The 16,360-nt window shown below is 38.1% G+C and overlaps 1 protein-coding gene across 1 annotated transcript in view; it reads right to left on the bottom strand.

Moving 5' to 3' along the window:
* OTOG (otogelin) overlaps window positions 1–16,360 on the bottom strand; it is a 102,115-nt gene that overhangs the window by 85,575 nt on the left and 180 nt on the right. Inside the window, exons 2-10 of the mRNA XM_040609419.1 lie at window positions 16,273–16,333; window positions 16,084–16,138; window positions 12,126–12,216; window positions 4,591–4,683; window positions 4,210–4,364; window positions 3,695–3,813; window positions 3,121–3,326; window positions 1,446–1,576; window positions 587–693 (exon numbers count right to left, since the gene is read on the bottom strand). Of these exons, the coding sequence (XP_040465353.1) occupies window positions 587–693; window positions 1,446–1,576; window positions 3,121–3,326; window positions 3,695–3,813; window positions 4,210–4,364; window positions 4,591–4,683; window positions 12,126–12,216; window positions 16,084–16,138; window positions 16,273–16,333 (1,018 nt within the window). The remainder of the gene's footprint in view (window positions 1–586; window positions 694–1,445; window positions 1,577–3,120; window positions 3,327–3,694; window positions 3,814–4,209; window positions 4,365–4,590; window positions 4,684–12,125; window positions 12,217–16,083; window positions 16,139–16,272; window positions 16,334–16,360) is intronic.

A 16,360-nucleotide genomic window follows, 5' to 3' on the forward strand; every position in this document is an offset into this window, starting at 1 on the left:
GTCTTGATTTTTATAAAAGGAATAACATCCTTCTAGAAACTCACAAGAAGGAAGTGTAAGTTTTCTGCCAGTGAGACACCATGGTATAAGAAATGGAAATTATCTTCTCCTGTCCTGCCTGTTAAGTTAACTAGTTAAAATAAGGAGCGTAGCAGGTTGTGAAATGATAGCATAAATTCAAATAGTCATCAAATTCCTCTTTTCCTTAGATTAACCTATGGGTTGTGGATGCCTAACTGGCCTATTCACTATTACTTTTCATTAAAGTTAGAAATATTAATGATGTTGCACATTCAAAATCATAATTGATGCCATACTCAAGTGAAGGTACACTAACAAATTATGAAAATATCTAGGCCTGATTTTGGTCATCCTTATATCAAAGAAAACAGGAACAATTCTGCAAAAATTTCTGGCAGTAAAGCTAGAACAAGTGAGAAAACTAAGATAATAAAAGAATGTTAGATAAAAATTAATATGCAGAAAAAGACACACATTTGTTCTGTTAACATCTACAATTCATTCTTATGATAGAAGGGCAATGTTTTTATAATAGCTTTGGAATTACCCAAAAACAGTCACTTACATGCAAAGATCATTGGTGCAGCTTGCCATAAAAGGAAGAGGACTCACATATTCATGACATTGTTCAAACGGAGGATGTAACAGGATATTACACAAAGCATATGCCCTCTGAAATTAATGAGATAGCTGTTGTGAAGAACAGGTTTTCAGAAATAAACCTAAGCAAAACAGAAGACTATGGAAAATCAGAACAGACATCTCAGACTGTGACTAGGAATCACTTTCCTCTCATCAGCTAGAGGCAGTGGCTAGCAACACACTGCTCTCCATGCCAGAGTATTCACAGCATCCACGTTCACAACAATGTTAGTAAAATACATCCCTTCCCCAAGAACATAGACCATGTTGCAGCTAAACCCAGGTGACCTGAAATAGTCTTAATTTCTGTTAAATTACACAGTGAAAGGCAAAAGAAATAAAACATGCCTGGTATCATCTTCAGTTTCAGAGCACTTCAGGGTCATATCTTGAAAACATTACTTAAAAGGAAAAACTACTTCAATGTGATGGACAAATTAACTGTGCCCTTATTCTGTCTTTGCATGCCCACTCCTTTCTATCCTTCCTAAGGATAGGAGCTTCACGACTCTTCACTCATTTAGACCCAGATTAAAGCACTTCCATTGGTTGCCAAGCAGGCAATATTATATTTCAAAAGATTAAGAATTACATACAGAACAAAAGGGGGGGGGGGGGGGGGGGGGAGAGGACAGGGAAAGCTCTGCTGCAGCAATTATTTCACTCCATGTCTCCAAAGCGGAAGTGCGAATATTTCCAGTCTTCTTCAAAGTGTTATGTTAAATTCTCACTCTAATTAGAATCACCAACTATTGTAATAATCCTTTTGTGTTGATCCAAACCTGTAGAGATTCATGGCTTTGTTTCAGACAGGGTGGTTCATTGAGAAGAGATTTATCCCAACTGGGTGTTCCTTGTGGAGGATCCTCTTGCCAACTCTCTACAAATTCTGTTACATCGTCTGTCATTTTTCCTAAATAAGAGAGAGACACAACAGAGTCACACAGTGACTTGGAAGAACAACAGCATTTCTGTAGGATTTCCCAGGGAAACATCTCAATAATCAAAACACCACATCAAGCAGAGAGCACCAAACCCTTCCTACAGCTAGATGTCTAAAGACAACCTAGTCCTTTCAAGAAAGAAAAATACTTTTAAAAAGGACTAAAGTAGGAAGACTTTAGAATGGCAGAAAAAAGCTCACTCAGGTGATTCGGCAAGGAAGGGCTTTAAGGGAACAGGACTGCTCCTGCCACAGTTCTTGAATGGAAGAAAGTAAAGAAAAGCTGTAATAAATTGTGTATATGTAGGTCTGTGCTGCTACTTCATATGAAACTCCCAGCAGAAAGTCTAAAAAACAAGAAAGATGAGGCATTCCTGGGTCGCTGCAACGGTACAAAATGATTGTCTACATTAACCAAGTTAAAGTGTGACTTTTCACATAAGCAGAAACATCCACACTAGTATTAAACTAGCTAGTGATGGCATTATCCATCATAGACAAGTGGTGACATGGATTATTACTTGGGTTACCCATGAATGCATATCTTGCCATATCTTTATTAGTACTGCTTCCCAAGCTAACTGGATAAAGCCAGTATGCAGTGTATCAACTTGTGCTACAATCCCAGCTTTATGCAACTGAGATACCCAGAGAGAGGTGGCTGGATGGAGGCAAGTCTCTGAAGGCAACAAGGACAATGAGCTATTGTTCCTGGTACTAATTTAAACACTCTGATTTAGCGAGCAAACTATTCAGTGGGGGGAAGGACTGATAATAGTGCAGAGCCATTGCTTTCTGAAACAGAGTGGCACACACAAACGACAAAGGAAACCTACCACAAACTCTGAGCTTTGAAGTAATACTCTATAGAAATATCCTAATTTTAAGAAGGAGCAAAGAGTTAAACAGTACAAAGCAATGATTTCCAGAGTTTTTTTATTGCCTAACCAAATATCTTTCAAGGGGCCTGATTTTTTCCCCCTGGTTCTTTTCATTTTATAGATGTCTTTGTTCAGTATTTATTGAAAGCAAAGACTCTTGGGAGCTGGTATTGAAGGATGGCTGGTAACTACCGAAAATGTTGGCACAAATGGAATGCCAGATCAAACAAGATTTGGCAGTCTTCATTCATTTGATTTACTAATTAAAATTATTGATTTATTTCCAATAGCAGTATCTCAGGCTTCCACAGGCTGGAAAATTGCCAAAAGGGCAGTTAACAAGTAAAAGTAGATTTTAGCTTTCAGGTCCCAGGAAACTGAAATATAAACATAATTGTAGATAATTGAGTAAGACAACTTTTTAAAAATCTCCCAGAGCCCCACCTGTATAGAAATTGGCCCTCTTCACTAACAGTATCATCTTCCAGAAGTACTTCCATATCATATTTTCCATTTCAGAAGTTGCCCTCCTTAAATGCAGTTAGCATTACAATTAAAAACTATGCAAAATAATGTTTATTTCACCTGAAAAAATCTGTATTGCATGACAGGAAGTATATTTTAAATACTCACCATAACTAGTTTCGAGATCATCCTGCAGGATAGCATTATTATTTCCACACAGTCCATGTGTTTTGCCCAGATAGTCTGGTGCCATTTTGATGTACACTGCAGACATCCCATCCCAAACCAGACTAAAGGCATACTGGTGCCTGACTAGGAAGTATCCAGCTAGTTTTTGGATGTGTAAGTTTCCAATAATGTAAGGTAATTGTACTCTGAAATGACACAGAACCAAAAACAACTTCACATGAGAAAATACCACTATCTCATGACTTCCTCATACGTGTGAAAATCGCCAATATAAATACTGAGTAACTCCACTAAAATAAAAGTTGCAAATAACAGGAAAAAAAAATCAAAGGATGTGTATCAATGTTTTTACTTAATACTATATACCACTCCTTTAGACATCACCTTCCTCAGACACTACTCTGTAGATGGAGAGTAATTATTACAGCCGTGGTCTGGATACTTTTTTTTACAGTACCAAAACCTAAGTGATCCAGTTTACATCTATTTTACCAAAGCAGTACTCAGATTAATTCCAGTGTAACCACAGCATTAGAAACCTAAGTGCAATTACCCAGATCCTTTATAGGTGATTTCACTGCTCATCTTTATCTGTTCATCTCCAGAAAAGAATAAACTAATGGACCGTTTGCAGGAATAAGGAGAAGAGTAGCATTCAGGATCATTATTCACCTGCCAAATAAAATCACTAGTGTCAAAGTCAAGAGTTTCATCAAATTCTTTGTAATTCACACGTTACACAACTAATACTCCCAATCCCACCCTCAGCATGTGAACAAGTAGTTTTATCCCACTCTTCCCTTCCCCAAAAAATGAGTACAATTAGCACTGTTCTGGGAGTGCTCTTTTCACAGCAGCAGCAGGCTTTGAAAGTACACACATCACTTCTTCCAGCTGTTTGTATTTTGTGCTATAGTAACTGGTAGCCCACATCACATTGAAATTATATCTAGATTACATTCTAGAAGCCCATACTATTATCTCAAGTTATTTTTAACCTCTTAAAATTAATGCATCATTAGCATGTTCACCAACAGTTAAAAGGAATGTAGAAGTACAGTCCCCTACCTGTATGGAAAAACTCTGTTCATCTAATTCAGTGTGTCTCACAAGTGCATATGTAGATTTCCCAGAAAAATAATAATACAGTCCATCGAAAGTTTCAAAGTTATATTGACCCCACGTTCTGCATATATGATCTCTTTCAGCACCTGTGTTATACACTAATAAAAGGAGAGTCACTTCAGACATACTGCTGATTTTTTGAGTCAACATGTTGTTGAGATGTAGTAGTGTATGTGGTATGCTGAGAAATATCACCACAGAAAAGAAAGGAAAGGAAAAATAGTAGGGCACAAAGGAAACTTTAGGCATAGGGCAGTCATTCTTCTAGCTGAGAGAACCCAAGTACAATGCCAGAAACCCAGTTAGTTTTCTCTCTTTACACACCTGTCTGGCATCTTGGTCCAGTTGCATTAAATCGACTGCAGTTGCACAGCTCTCTGTAGACACACTCACCTCCATTAAAACATGTAAGTGAATCTGAGTAGATAAAACAAGACATGTTAAAAATAATTACAACAATTTTCATTCTTAAGACGCAATTCTGTCACCAAATGTAACTCCATGAATGACAGGAGATGCCAACATTAAGAGTCCAGGAGAATCCCACAAAGCTCTGCGAACAGGAAACATATGCCTAAGGATTCACATCAAGACAGACAACCAGATGAAATAAATCTGTGCACATTTAGAGTAGCCACATCAAAATGGTTGTGAAACCTGTTAGTCTGACATGTGTTTAGTCCCCTAAGCAATGAATAGAGGAAGTAAACAAGTATTACACAAACAGAAAAGCATGGTGCATGTATCCTTATATAAAAGACTGCTAGAAATAATGTTTTATGGGTATACCCTACCAGGACGAGAGCATACTACCCGAGAAATACAAATATTGAGATAGCAGCTGTAAATCTTTCCGCTGCCTGCCCTCCTTCCATCTTACAACTTTTAAGTATACCAGTCACACTTTCCACAGAGACCACTGCTTACTCTTGTAATTTTATTAGAGACAAACATTTAAGCAAAGAAAAATTTAATGCCCAAGTATAATGAGCCTACTGTACAGAAAGCAAGTTCCCTGACTCCCTCTTACTAACAGCTTTAAATACACGAAAACAATCCAAAAGCAAGCTGCACGTGGAGAGTATCCTGTGAACATATCCCAGCCAAAAGCAACTAAACCTCTTGCAAAAATCAGAAAGAGCATTTTCAAAAAGATTATACAAACACTCTCCAGCTTGCTTTTAAGCTCCTACTTCAGTTTGAACAAGACTTCCAAAAGCCTCTTAAAAAACCTCATCTGATTCACAAGTGTATCTACCACACAAATTGCTTTCAGATGTACACACCAAGTTAACTGTGCAACCAACATTTAATTCACATGCAAACTCTTGTCAGAATTCATGGATTAAATGCTGTTAAGACTTCTGCCTTTTGTGAGGCTACTGCAAACACCATCACCAACTGCTTTACTAAAGTGTGGTCAAGGTAGATGTTTAATGAGGAAAAAGGTCATTTTTAAAGTTCCTTCTGCTTTTTGAGACCCTAAAAACTTCAAAGAAATATGCTCTCTGCTCACAGCTAGCTATAATGCTAAAATGAGAAAGACTTCAAGAAACGTACAATGTAACATAATCTGGAAAAAAAAAAAAAAGAAAAAAGGAGCTTATGTGTTAATCTACTTCAGGCCACATGACTTTACAAAATACTACCTTCAGTTACAAGTTTACACAACCCTTGCTTACTGAGTTCTGCCAAAATTTGTCAGTGCAGTTTATTGGTGTTTATATGGCCATCTCCATTCACAAACCCATTATAAATATTAATTTCTTATATGAAAACTTTTGAAATATCCAAACAATTAATTTTGATGCCTTTGTTTTCAATACACCCCACCAAATACCCCCCAAAAAAGCCATGCTGGAGGGAAACAAAGTAAAAGAGAGCACTCCTTTGCCTAGCTAGCCCAAATATCTAACTCCTTTCTCTACCTGGCCAGCATAAACTCAATTTAAAAACTAATGCAAGCAAAACTTAAAAAGGTCCCTACTTACTCAGGCTAAGCCATCTCATTTACATACTCACAGTGACCAATCCTGTCACTAATGCAAAAGTCTTATTACTCTTGTCAAGCGAGGCAGACATTGATCCCTTTTCATCTTGAGTGTTGTGAGACCTGTGTAATCAGAGCTCAGGTCTCTGTTCTTTGCTTCTCTCAGATTATGCCCTATTGCTTGTCCAGTTACAATAATGTGCAATTAGACTGCAAGTCATGTTCCTCTCAGCCGCAGAGGAAGTTAGCCCCCTTTTGATGTTTCAGGTTGAATGATTCCCCTTTAAGCATAGCTCAGGTAACCTGCTTCAAGCCACATTCATTTGAATTGTGAACACAGTCAGCTGATATGGGGACCCTTACCGTCACTGGGAAGGATCTCCCTGGCTACCTTTTGGAGACAAAGGGTGCTAGTGAAATCTGAATTGGAAGTAAAATGATTCAATAATAAGCATTTTTTTTCTTTATGGAGTTATCTTTTGTCTGCGCATGTATGATTCTGAGAAAACATGATAAACATCACTTTTGTATTTGCTTATATCCTTTTTTATGTGACTGTAGAGTATCTTCCCTTACACCATATGGAAAAGCTCTGTGTGCCAACATTAGTTATCCTTAACCAAGTAATGAGAAGAATACAGTGTTGATTCAGATTACACCTAGTGCTCTTACAACTGTAAATAATGTGGCCTCCTTTAACCATCCAATTCTACTCAATTAACACAGAAATATTTCCTCAGGCATCCAGAATAAACATCCTGTAACAAAGGGCTCGCTGATTTGTCATTAAAGGAATATAAACTCCCTAGATAAGCTAACCTGTGTGATCACATCACAAGTTTAGGTCCCTCCTAGAGACATGTGAATCATTGTAACACCTACAAGAAAGAAAATAAACATCAGGAGTAAGTGAAGGTTAAAATTAGGGAAGGTTATGGAAGAATATTATGTCCTTTGTTTATCTGAAGGTGACCTCTATTAAAACATCCTTAGCTCCTCTCTTTCCTTTGACATTACGCCAATTGAGTGCATTGGGTTGGAATCTGTAATTGAAAACTGATGAGACTTTTCTAGCAGAAAGTGGTAGGCCTAAGTAACATGATTTGACTCATATAAGTAAAAATGGGATTTCTACCCAGCGATGCCATTAAAACCTGCAGGTCACTCTGAAAATGCCACCACTGTTGTCATGAAGCAACTTGTCTCAAATTCCTTTTTTATTGAACAGGGTGAAGACTTGGGATCATCTTACAACACGGGTCTGAATTCTTCTCTGCTGCTTTCACTACGTAAATACTCTAACCATCTGGTAATTACTGAAACAGCTGCAACCCCACTCAATATGTGGGCAGGGTTACTTTAGTCCCTTGGGCACATGGACTTCCATTTTAGTTCATCTTTCCTCTTAATTCTTCAGTATCAGGCAGTGAGAGCCTTCAGGCCAGAGCTGGCACCCTATAAGCAGTAGCAGAACCTCATGCCCATTATTTATCACAGCCCTTGAAAGTGAGAGTGATCTAGCCTGTCTGCGTTTCATTGCAAGTGTTTCTGGAGATCAATGTTCAAGCTTCACAGAAAGGACTACTGCTGTTGACCTCCAAAAAGGGATGCTTGAGTAGCATCATGTAGACCTGACAAGAAGTTGTTCCAAAATCCCTTTTGAAATACAGTACAGGCCCACCCAACTCTGGTCAGCCTTTCAAGTGTTCTTCAGCTGGGTTCCAAGCACAAGTTCTGCCAATTGCATATGATAATTGTTCGAAGGCATCTTGCATCTTCATCAAAATAAGCATTTACATAGATGCAATATATTTGGTGGTTTGTATCTATGATACAGTGCTCACTTATTTTATAATGCTTTCTTACATTCCTACTTGTTTGATGACTATTTAAGATCTCTAACTTATTTCAGTTGCAAATGAACTATGTGTCCAGGTTTGCTCGCCTATGATTTGTTCTTCTGATGTTCTAACAAGTTGATCAGGAATGAAATAAGTATAGCTGAAAGTAATTATAATGTGAAGTCCTTCAGCATGAAGTGAGATACAGTCACTGAAGAGCAGCTGTCCTCTTCAAGCACAAAGAGGTAACTGCAAAGAAAGCCTGGGTCTGTATCCCATACAAAGGTTAAGGTACTAAATCAAAGAGACATCTTTTAAAGTTTTTTCAGAAGTGAAAGCAATCCAACACATTCAAGAACATGTCTAACTAGTCAAATTACCATGCACATCAACTTTGAAATACTTTGTTTAAAGCAACATGTAAATCCAGATGCTCCAACTGAATTTTGGCCTCACTGTAATACACTATTATCAATACACTACTGATTCTTGAGGATTATGTGACTGATGCAGACCTTCTATTAGTGTTTTTCTGTAAAATATTAAGCACTTTCTAGTGTTGAAATGCTGCATTTTGTTACTGTTACTTAAAACACGGCATGAAAAATCTGTTTAATGCAAATCACCAAAAACAGGTTTCCTTCCAAGTTATTCATTATTAGATTCACTTGGACAGAGAAGCTGAAGTATGAAATATTAATTTAGAGACCTAAAAGTGATAAAGTTTTACTTAAGCTAGGTAGGTTACAAGGTCCAGTCTGTTCGCTCATTTTGTACGATTCTGCCTATTTACCAATGTTGGCCCAAACAGCTTCAGAGCTCCACAGAATCATTTACAGAAATAGACAAAAGACTTCATAGTTTTCAAGATTCTTTAAAAGATGGCACATTTTAAAAGTTCTATGCAAGTGTAGAAGAGAGGTCTGGCTCAAGGTTATCAAACTACAATCAACAAATTTTATTCTGAAATGGAGAAGTGAAAAAACAAAGCAGTTGAGGATACAAATTTGCAAGAAACATGAACTGGATCTACAGCCATGCATGAAAGAGTAGAAGGTATGCTTAAAACTGAGTATTTAAACTTTGCTGTCAACATTCTTGATACTTTATATTTTGTAACTGTGTTTAAGTTTCATTGCACACTTTCTCTAGAAAGCTTTCAGGTGTTGTTTTGACTATGGGAGAGCCAATACAACCAGTATTTCTTGCATTATCTTTTATCCTTCAACTTCATAGTCTTTGAAAGCATCCAGCTGTAAATGCACAAGTTCTCTGTGGCACACAGGCTGCAGCAGGATGCAATACAGCCTTGAAATGAGGACAAAGACCTCATGTAAGAATAAAATTTTCCTTTCTTGAGATTGAGGTGAATGAGTAGGATGTAATTTTAATCCTTCAATTCTAAGAGTCTTCCAGTTAGCTGCAGATTTTTTGCTCTGGTGCGTCTCTTGAAATCAGTCTTTGAGCACACATACTTCAAAGGACAAGCATCTCCTATAGTAGCAGAGACTTGAAACATTACTCATGCCTGTACAGCATTTCAACACAAGAAAATTTGAAGTGTTTAACCTGTTAGGAATTTTCAGCAGTAGTTTGAAACTTACTTCCAGAAATAATTTGTTTTGCCTGTCCCAGGTTCTTAAAATGCTTTAGTTCTGGAGTTTTTGCTTGGGGGTGAGGTGGGGGTGTTGGTGGTTTTTGTTGGTTTGTTTCTTTTAACTTTGCATGAAAAACAGGTTTGCATGGAAGTAAGTTGCAAGTTTAACAGCTTTCAGTTGACTAATACAATGCAAAGGTAAAGAGATCTATTGCACAATAAATAACACACCCACCGTATAAAAAATCCACATAAAACATTTTAGTTTATCTATATAGACAGAGCTACAGGAAGAAAAAAAATATTACTTCAACAAGAATTGACCACAATAGGATGAAATATAGATCTGTCATAAACATCGTTTTATAAGTATGACATACAATAATTTTCGTAGAGACATGACTGAACTAGAGAAAGCAGCTGACAACCTACCATGCTGGGTTTATTAACAACAACAACAACCCACAAAAGAAGCATCTTTACTATTTCAAATATCCCCAGATTGGTGCAAATCACATTCCAAGGTCAGAGCTATAACAGCTTCTATCTCTCTTCAAACAGGAAGGACCAAAATTAAACAATTCTTCTAAGCATTTAGAGCATGTTACCGAAACTCTTGCACCATGCAGATCAGGTTGTTCTTTTGTTTTGTTTTTAATGATGGATTCCATTTCCCACACAGAGTTCAGTGGGATTTAAAGGGGAAACTTTCAAGTCTAGGTATTTCACTGTTTCAAGAGTTTAGTAATTATTTGCCTTCAACTGTGGGCAATCATTAATAATTTTTAAAGCATGTGTCCAACAACATTGTCTTACCAAAGCCAAGTACATCAGAAATGGAAAATCCTTATGAAATATCTTTGTCCCATAGAAATACAAGTTAGAAAGGAAACAGAAAGTTTGTCCTGTCAATCTGCAGAGGGTAATGAAACCTAATTCTTGTCATCATAAATACATCCTCCTTTAAAAGCTTAGACTTGTGATGAGTAGCATTAGATACTTGCTACCCATTTAATTCTCCCTCTGGTATTTGTCCTTTCTTTTCTTAAATATTAAGGCTATTTAAGAATTAATAAATTTGCACATAAACCTTTTGCAAGAGATCTTAAACAGAAGTCTTGTAAAGGGTTTATATGCAAGTTTATTATTACACACTTTAGCAGAAGCACAATGCATCTTAAAAGTCTTCTCTAGCTGCTTACTCTGGAGCAGAACATGAAATCCACTAGTCCCATTAAAGGAATTTCCACTTGTCAAAAAATAAACCTAGGAAACCAAACAATTATTATGGCCACAAATTTCTCAGCATGATCTATATATCGTCTCTATATCTGCTTTATTTGGTTAAAAAAATCAGAGCTAGGAAAATAAATACTTCTTGGTCAATAAGCTGGCACAACCCTCAAAAGCAGAGGGTTTTACTGGTATAGACAGCTACATTTGTAGAGCAATTTTATCATACACAATACGTAAATGATATTTTTCATACACTGGAGAGGTTCATAGGTTAGTTTTTGTTTGAGTAATATTACATTTCTCTAATCCCTTCCATTATTCCTCCACATTCAGCTACACATTTCTCAAAACAGTATGTATTAAACAAAGAAATTAAAAGCTTTTGGAGATGATGCAACCCTAATCACAATGATAAAAGTCCACACATCAGCCTTGCATTTTGTGGTATAAAGCCAGGGAATGCAAATCCAGACTATTCACTATTAGGTAGGTCCCACATCCAATGCAACCAGTCAGGCTGACTGAAGAGAAACTAGGTTTCACTTCAGTAACTAAAATTACTCTGAATTACTTTGCCTCTTGTTTCTCCTTTGTACAAGGAAAGCATGACACAGGCTGTACAGACGAGCTAACACAGAGGATCCTTTACCCCTGAGCAGAGATTTATGCCTGTTCACTTCGCTGCTGAAAACAATATTATGCAAAAAAGCCAAGATGCAAATTCCTCAAGCAAATGCCCACCTCTGCAAGCTGGTGGCCAAGACTACCTCACCTGGCTAACCTATAGATTACAGACACAAAATGCATCCACAATTACCTCAGCAAAAAAGTAACAAACAAAAAACCTTCAAGCAGAGAACAGATACAGGACATATAATCCAGTGGCATCTAGGCGGCAATCCACATCTTTAGGTATATCAATGCAAGAGCCATTTCCCTGCTGAAAGCTCTTTGTTCAAAGAACTGCAGTTACAGTCTTTCAAACGATCAAACCAGAACCCAGTGTAAACTTAAAGCTAGGTCAAATCCCATGATAAATTGTCATATTCCTGTAGTCCTTTGAGACCAGTCAAGGTACAGTCCCCTTACCCTGAAGGCCTGTATGAGCTTTTTTTTTCCTTCATAAAAATAAATAAATGATGCAGAATATAAAGGACAACTGAAGTTATTTCATGCAGAAACATAAGTAACTTACTAGATAGTCCACATTTCATACTGTGAAGTCTCCTGTTCTGAGATAAGGGTATCGTAGCAGATGAAGCATTATAAAATGCCATTCCAGGTTCCTTTCAGAAAGAACAAAGAAATCAGCAGCTATAACCAACACTTTAAAAATCTCTTCATAGTCTTATCAGTGACTTTACCATTTTTAGAAAGCTCACTCTTTCATATTGGCTTACTAAAAAGTTACCAAAAACCACCAAGTACAGTCACTCAAGACTCCAGTGAAGGAACATCAAAGTATGTGATATCTGAAGACGGCAGGCAGATTTTAAGCCAGTTAAGCCAAAAATGCCTAAAATGTCCAAACACTGTCCTCTGTGCCCTTTTCCATACTGCTTTTATTCTCAGTTACAGACTCTGTACCATCATGTGCATCTAACATAATTCTCCGTATAAACATTGTGCTATTTTGAAAATCCTTATCACTCAGTTACTTAAAATAATTCTAAAGTATATGCATGCATAAATCACTAAAAACCATCATAATAAATAACTAAATGTCTGTAATGTCTTCAATTCACATGATTTTCCAAGAACTTGATCAAAAAATCCAGCAAAATCAACATGGTTTTGGTGGTTAATTGTTTATTTGTTTAAAAAAAACCAACATATCATAAACACCCAGGCTAGTTTTCAAAATGTTTCCTACCATTTTCTCCCTAACTTGTCCTGTTGTTCTAACATCCAAAAATACAGGATGACAAACCAAAGCTTTCATTTTCTTGTATTTCCTTTCTCATAAGCACTTGTGCCTTCAACAGTCAGCACCAAGGTATCTTGTTTTCTTGGGGTTTTTTTCTTGTTTTAATTTATGATTAATTAATATGTCTAATTAAATATTTTTTATTTAAAATACGTATAAAAAATAATAAGAGTTTTCTTTTATTAATTCTAATTATTGTGGTGAATGAACCTTCCTTTTTCTCCAATAAATTGCCCTTCAGAAACCCAGTGTTTTGGGTCTATTTGATTTTGTAATCATTTCTATAAATTGATATGTGATGATACTTTGACTCCCTCCCCTCATTCTTGCCATATTCATCTATAAATACAACTTCCACTTCATTCTTCCATCCAGCAGTGGTGCCAGTCACAATCCCTCCACCTCTCCTTCCAAACCAAAATTATTTACACAGTTGCACATGTATAACTTCTGAACCAGAAATATACCAAGTCTCACCAGGGTAGCATAACAAGAACTCACATGAATACTTAGGAGGGGGTCACAAAACAACAGAACAACAGAAGAAAAAGAAAAAACAACAACAGGTTGGTTGTTAACAGCTTGAAAGTCAGTCACGATCACTAATCATTCAACAGAATCTAGGAAAATTGAACAGACAACATTTCACACTTTAACCCAAGTATGATGCATAGTCCAGTTATGTTTTGTGAACATGAGTTCCTTCCCATCTTCAAAGTGCAAAATTTTACCATTTAATAAATTTATTACTTTGTCTACCCCATTTACAGAGAAGTGGGACTAGGTATAAACCCAATTATTTACACAAAGAGGCACTGTAGATCAGATTTTGGAAATTGCTCTTTAAGATGCAGCTTTGAATGCTTAGGTTCAAGTAAACTTGTGAACAAAGACAACCCATCTGAAAGCGAGCATTTTAATGATGGAAAGAAATAGGACAGCAGCTGAGCATGTATAATTTGTTTAATATTCCCCACATTTTTTCTTTGAGAGGAAACAATATCCAAGGCGATCTATGTGTTACTCAGAAAGCAATTTCCACACAAGCTTTTGTAGAAAATATGCTTTAAGGAAATAGTACTAACTTCTGGTTTTAATGTGAACAACCAGTCTTGTAAAATGCACTATCATGCTTAAGGGAAAGCAGTATCAGCACTGATCTATAAAGGTGCCTTTAACAGTTCTTCAAAACTGAAATACTTACATTTCCTTAAAACAAAAAAAAGCGCCAGCAATATATCAAATCACAAAATCTTATTCAGCCTATATCATCTACTTGAGAAAAAAAGAGGAGCAGACCTGCTTTGCCAAGTTACAAAAACCCATTGATATTTTGTCATGATGTGGTTTTATTGCCATGCTCATGACACGTAGAAGTATACCTCCTAATTAGTATGTCTTTGTTAGAACTATGTAGCTCACTTTCTCTATAACCCCCTACCTTTTTTCTATAACTGCCTATATCTAGCGTAACATTTTTCTCAGTTTAATATGAACTTTTTGATCCTCAGAAGCGAATGACTTATAATGGAAAAAAGTTTTTCCTCCTAAAAGCAGTATCTACTTACATTTAGCTAGTTCACCTAATACAGTAACACGTATGTTACAGCCATTTCACATAATTTCTTCACTTCACCTCATGAAGAGCAGCAGCCATATCCTCTAAAGTGTTCATTTCAGTGACACAATTACAGAAAGCAGTTTTCTTTAAGGAAAATTCAGTGACAAATACAGTACCTGCTAATAAACAGCATTAACTACAACATATGACGTCTACAGTGATACAAGTAACAGAGCAAAATATTTCCAAAATTTTATAAACACCACCAGCTATGTCTACACAATTGTATCTAAGGACTTGGTTATTGCCTTTAATTTTCATACCCTAGAACTTAATCGTTCAAATTTCTCAGTCCTGTGCACAATTCTGCAAAGTATTTTTAAAATAGCAGGTGTCTTCTGTGTTCTAAATACCTATTTAGACATTTGACTGAAAACTAATCTCAGAAGATATGTCATTAACTAAGTCTTCATGGACATAAAATTCTGCAGGGGGATTAAGCATCATCGCTAAGTGTTGCTTTACCGCTTCCTCTTGAAGAAGCTTATTAAAAGCAAGAAGATGTAAAAATGCATTGTTGTTAGTTTTAGACAGTTCAAATGGCTAGAACAACTACTTTTCAGGTTCTTACCAGTTGAAAGCTAATAGTGAATTCATTTTTTTTTCTTTCTCTGAAGAATATTTCTTACTGAAGATTTCTGCTCAGTAGGCTAGCACAAAAGGAAACAAAGCCTACTACTGTATCATAAATTCTTGGGGGGGAACCGCAATTTGCTCTTATCGGTGGGTGGCTGTAACCTGTTCGCAACTATGTGGCACATTTTTCTCTGCTCTGAGCTTTCCCCAGAAAGAGCAGAAAAAAAGCAGAAAGGCAGGCAACCCCTCTGCAGAGCCACAAACCAGGGCCACAAAGCAAACTTTCCTTTTCCCACCCTCAAACAAGGAAGCAAGAACCACAAACCCTAATTACATTTTAGCAACACGCCATGAGCGATATAGTCGAGTTGCCAAGATAAACCGCATCCAAAAACCAGGACAGAGTTGTAGCGATCCGATACTACCAGCTCATTTACTTTTACCAAGTGAATGGGCTGCCACAAAGCTATTCCTGCTGGGTGAGCCAGGCCAGACCTCTGCTTACCTGGGAGCAAGGATGCATCATACAACGTGTAACTATTTCTGGACAGCCAAATCTCTACATACAGCCTTCCCTCACTGCTTAAACACTTTAAACCCCAAGTTTCCTTTTGTACCTGTCTGACACTCCTCATGCCCAAGGTAAAACACACATTGAACGCTGTTCGAAGGGTAAGTGCTGAAGAATCATCAAGAGTAGAACAGCCATCAGAAATACTGACGGTATCACGGTAATATACAGATTTATTCAGGTAAGGTGAAAGAAACACGTTATGCTGATGACAACCATAACACCCGTCCCTCAGACCGGCGCCGCCAGCCGCCACTCAGAGGATCCCGCCACCAGCGTCGCAGCGCGGGAAACCCAGGCACCATCTTGGGCCGCGAGCGACGGCACCGCGCCGCCGCCTCAGCCCCGGTCGCGCTGCGGTGCCAGGAAGAGGCGGGAAGGGGCCGCTGAGGGAAAAGCCGCGCGTCCCGGCCGCCCCGGCCCGCCCGGCACTACAGCGCCCGGCCCGCGTCCCCTACCAGCGTCGCCGCGGCGAGGCCGTCCCCTCTCTGCTGTCCCGCGGCGCTGCTTGGGCTGAGGGCAGAAGAACAAGGTAGGGTTGGCTCGGCCCGGGCGGCCCACCCCGGCCCACCTCAGGGCTGCCGCCCTCCTGGTCGCGCACCGCGGCGGCGAGGAAAGAGCCCCACTGTCCCCCGGCTGGCTCTTACCTGGGGAGCGGCACGTCCACGCCGGCGGGGAGCTGCGCCCAGGCGCCCCACGGAGACAGGGCTGGAAAGCGAAGGCGGCAGGTTAGTG

Source organism: Falco naumanni, chromosome 10, assembly GCF_017639655.2.
Source record: "Falco naumanni isolate bFalNau1 chromosome 10, bFalNau1.pat, whole genome shotgun sequence".
Classification (NCBI taxonomy): Eukaryota; Metazoa; Chordata; class Aves; order Falconiformes; family Falconidae; genus Falco; species Falco naumanni.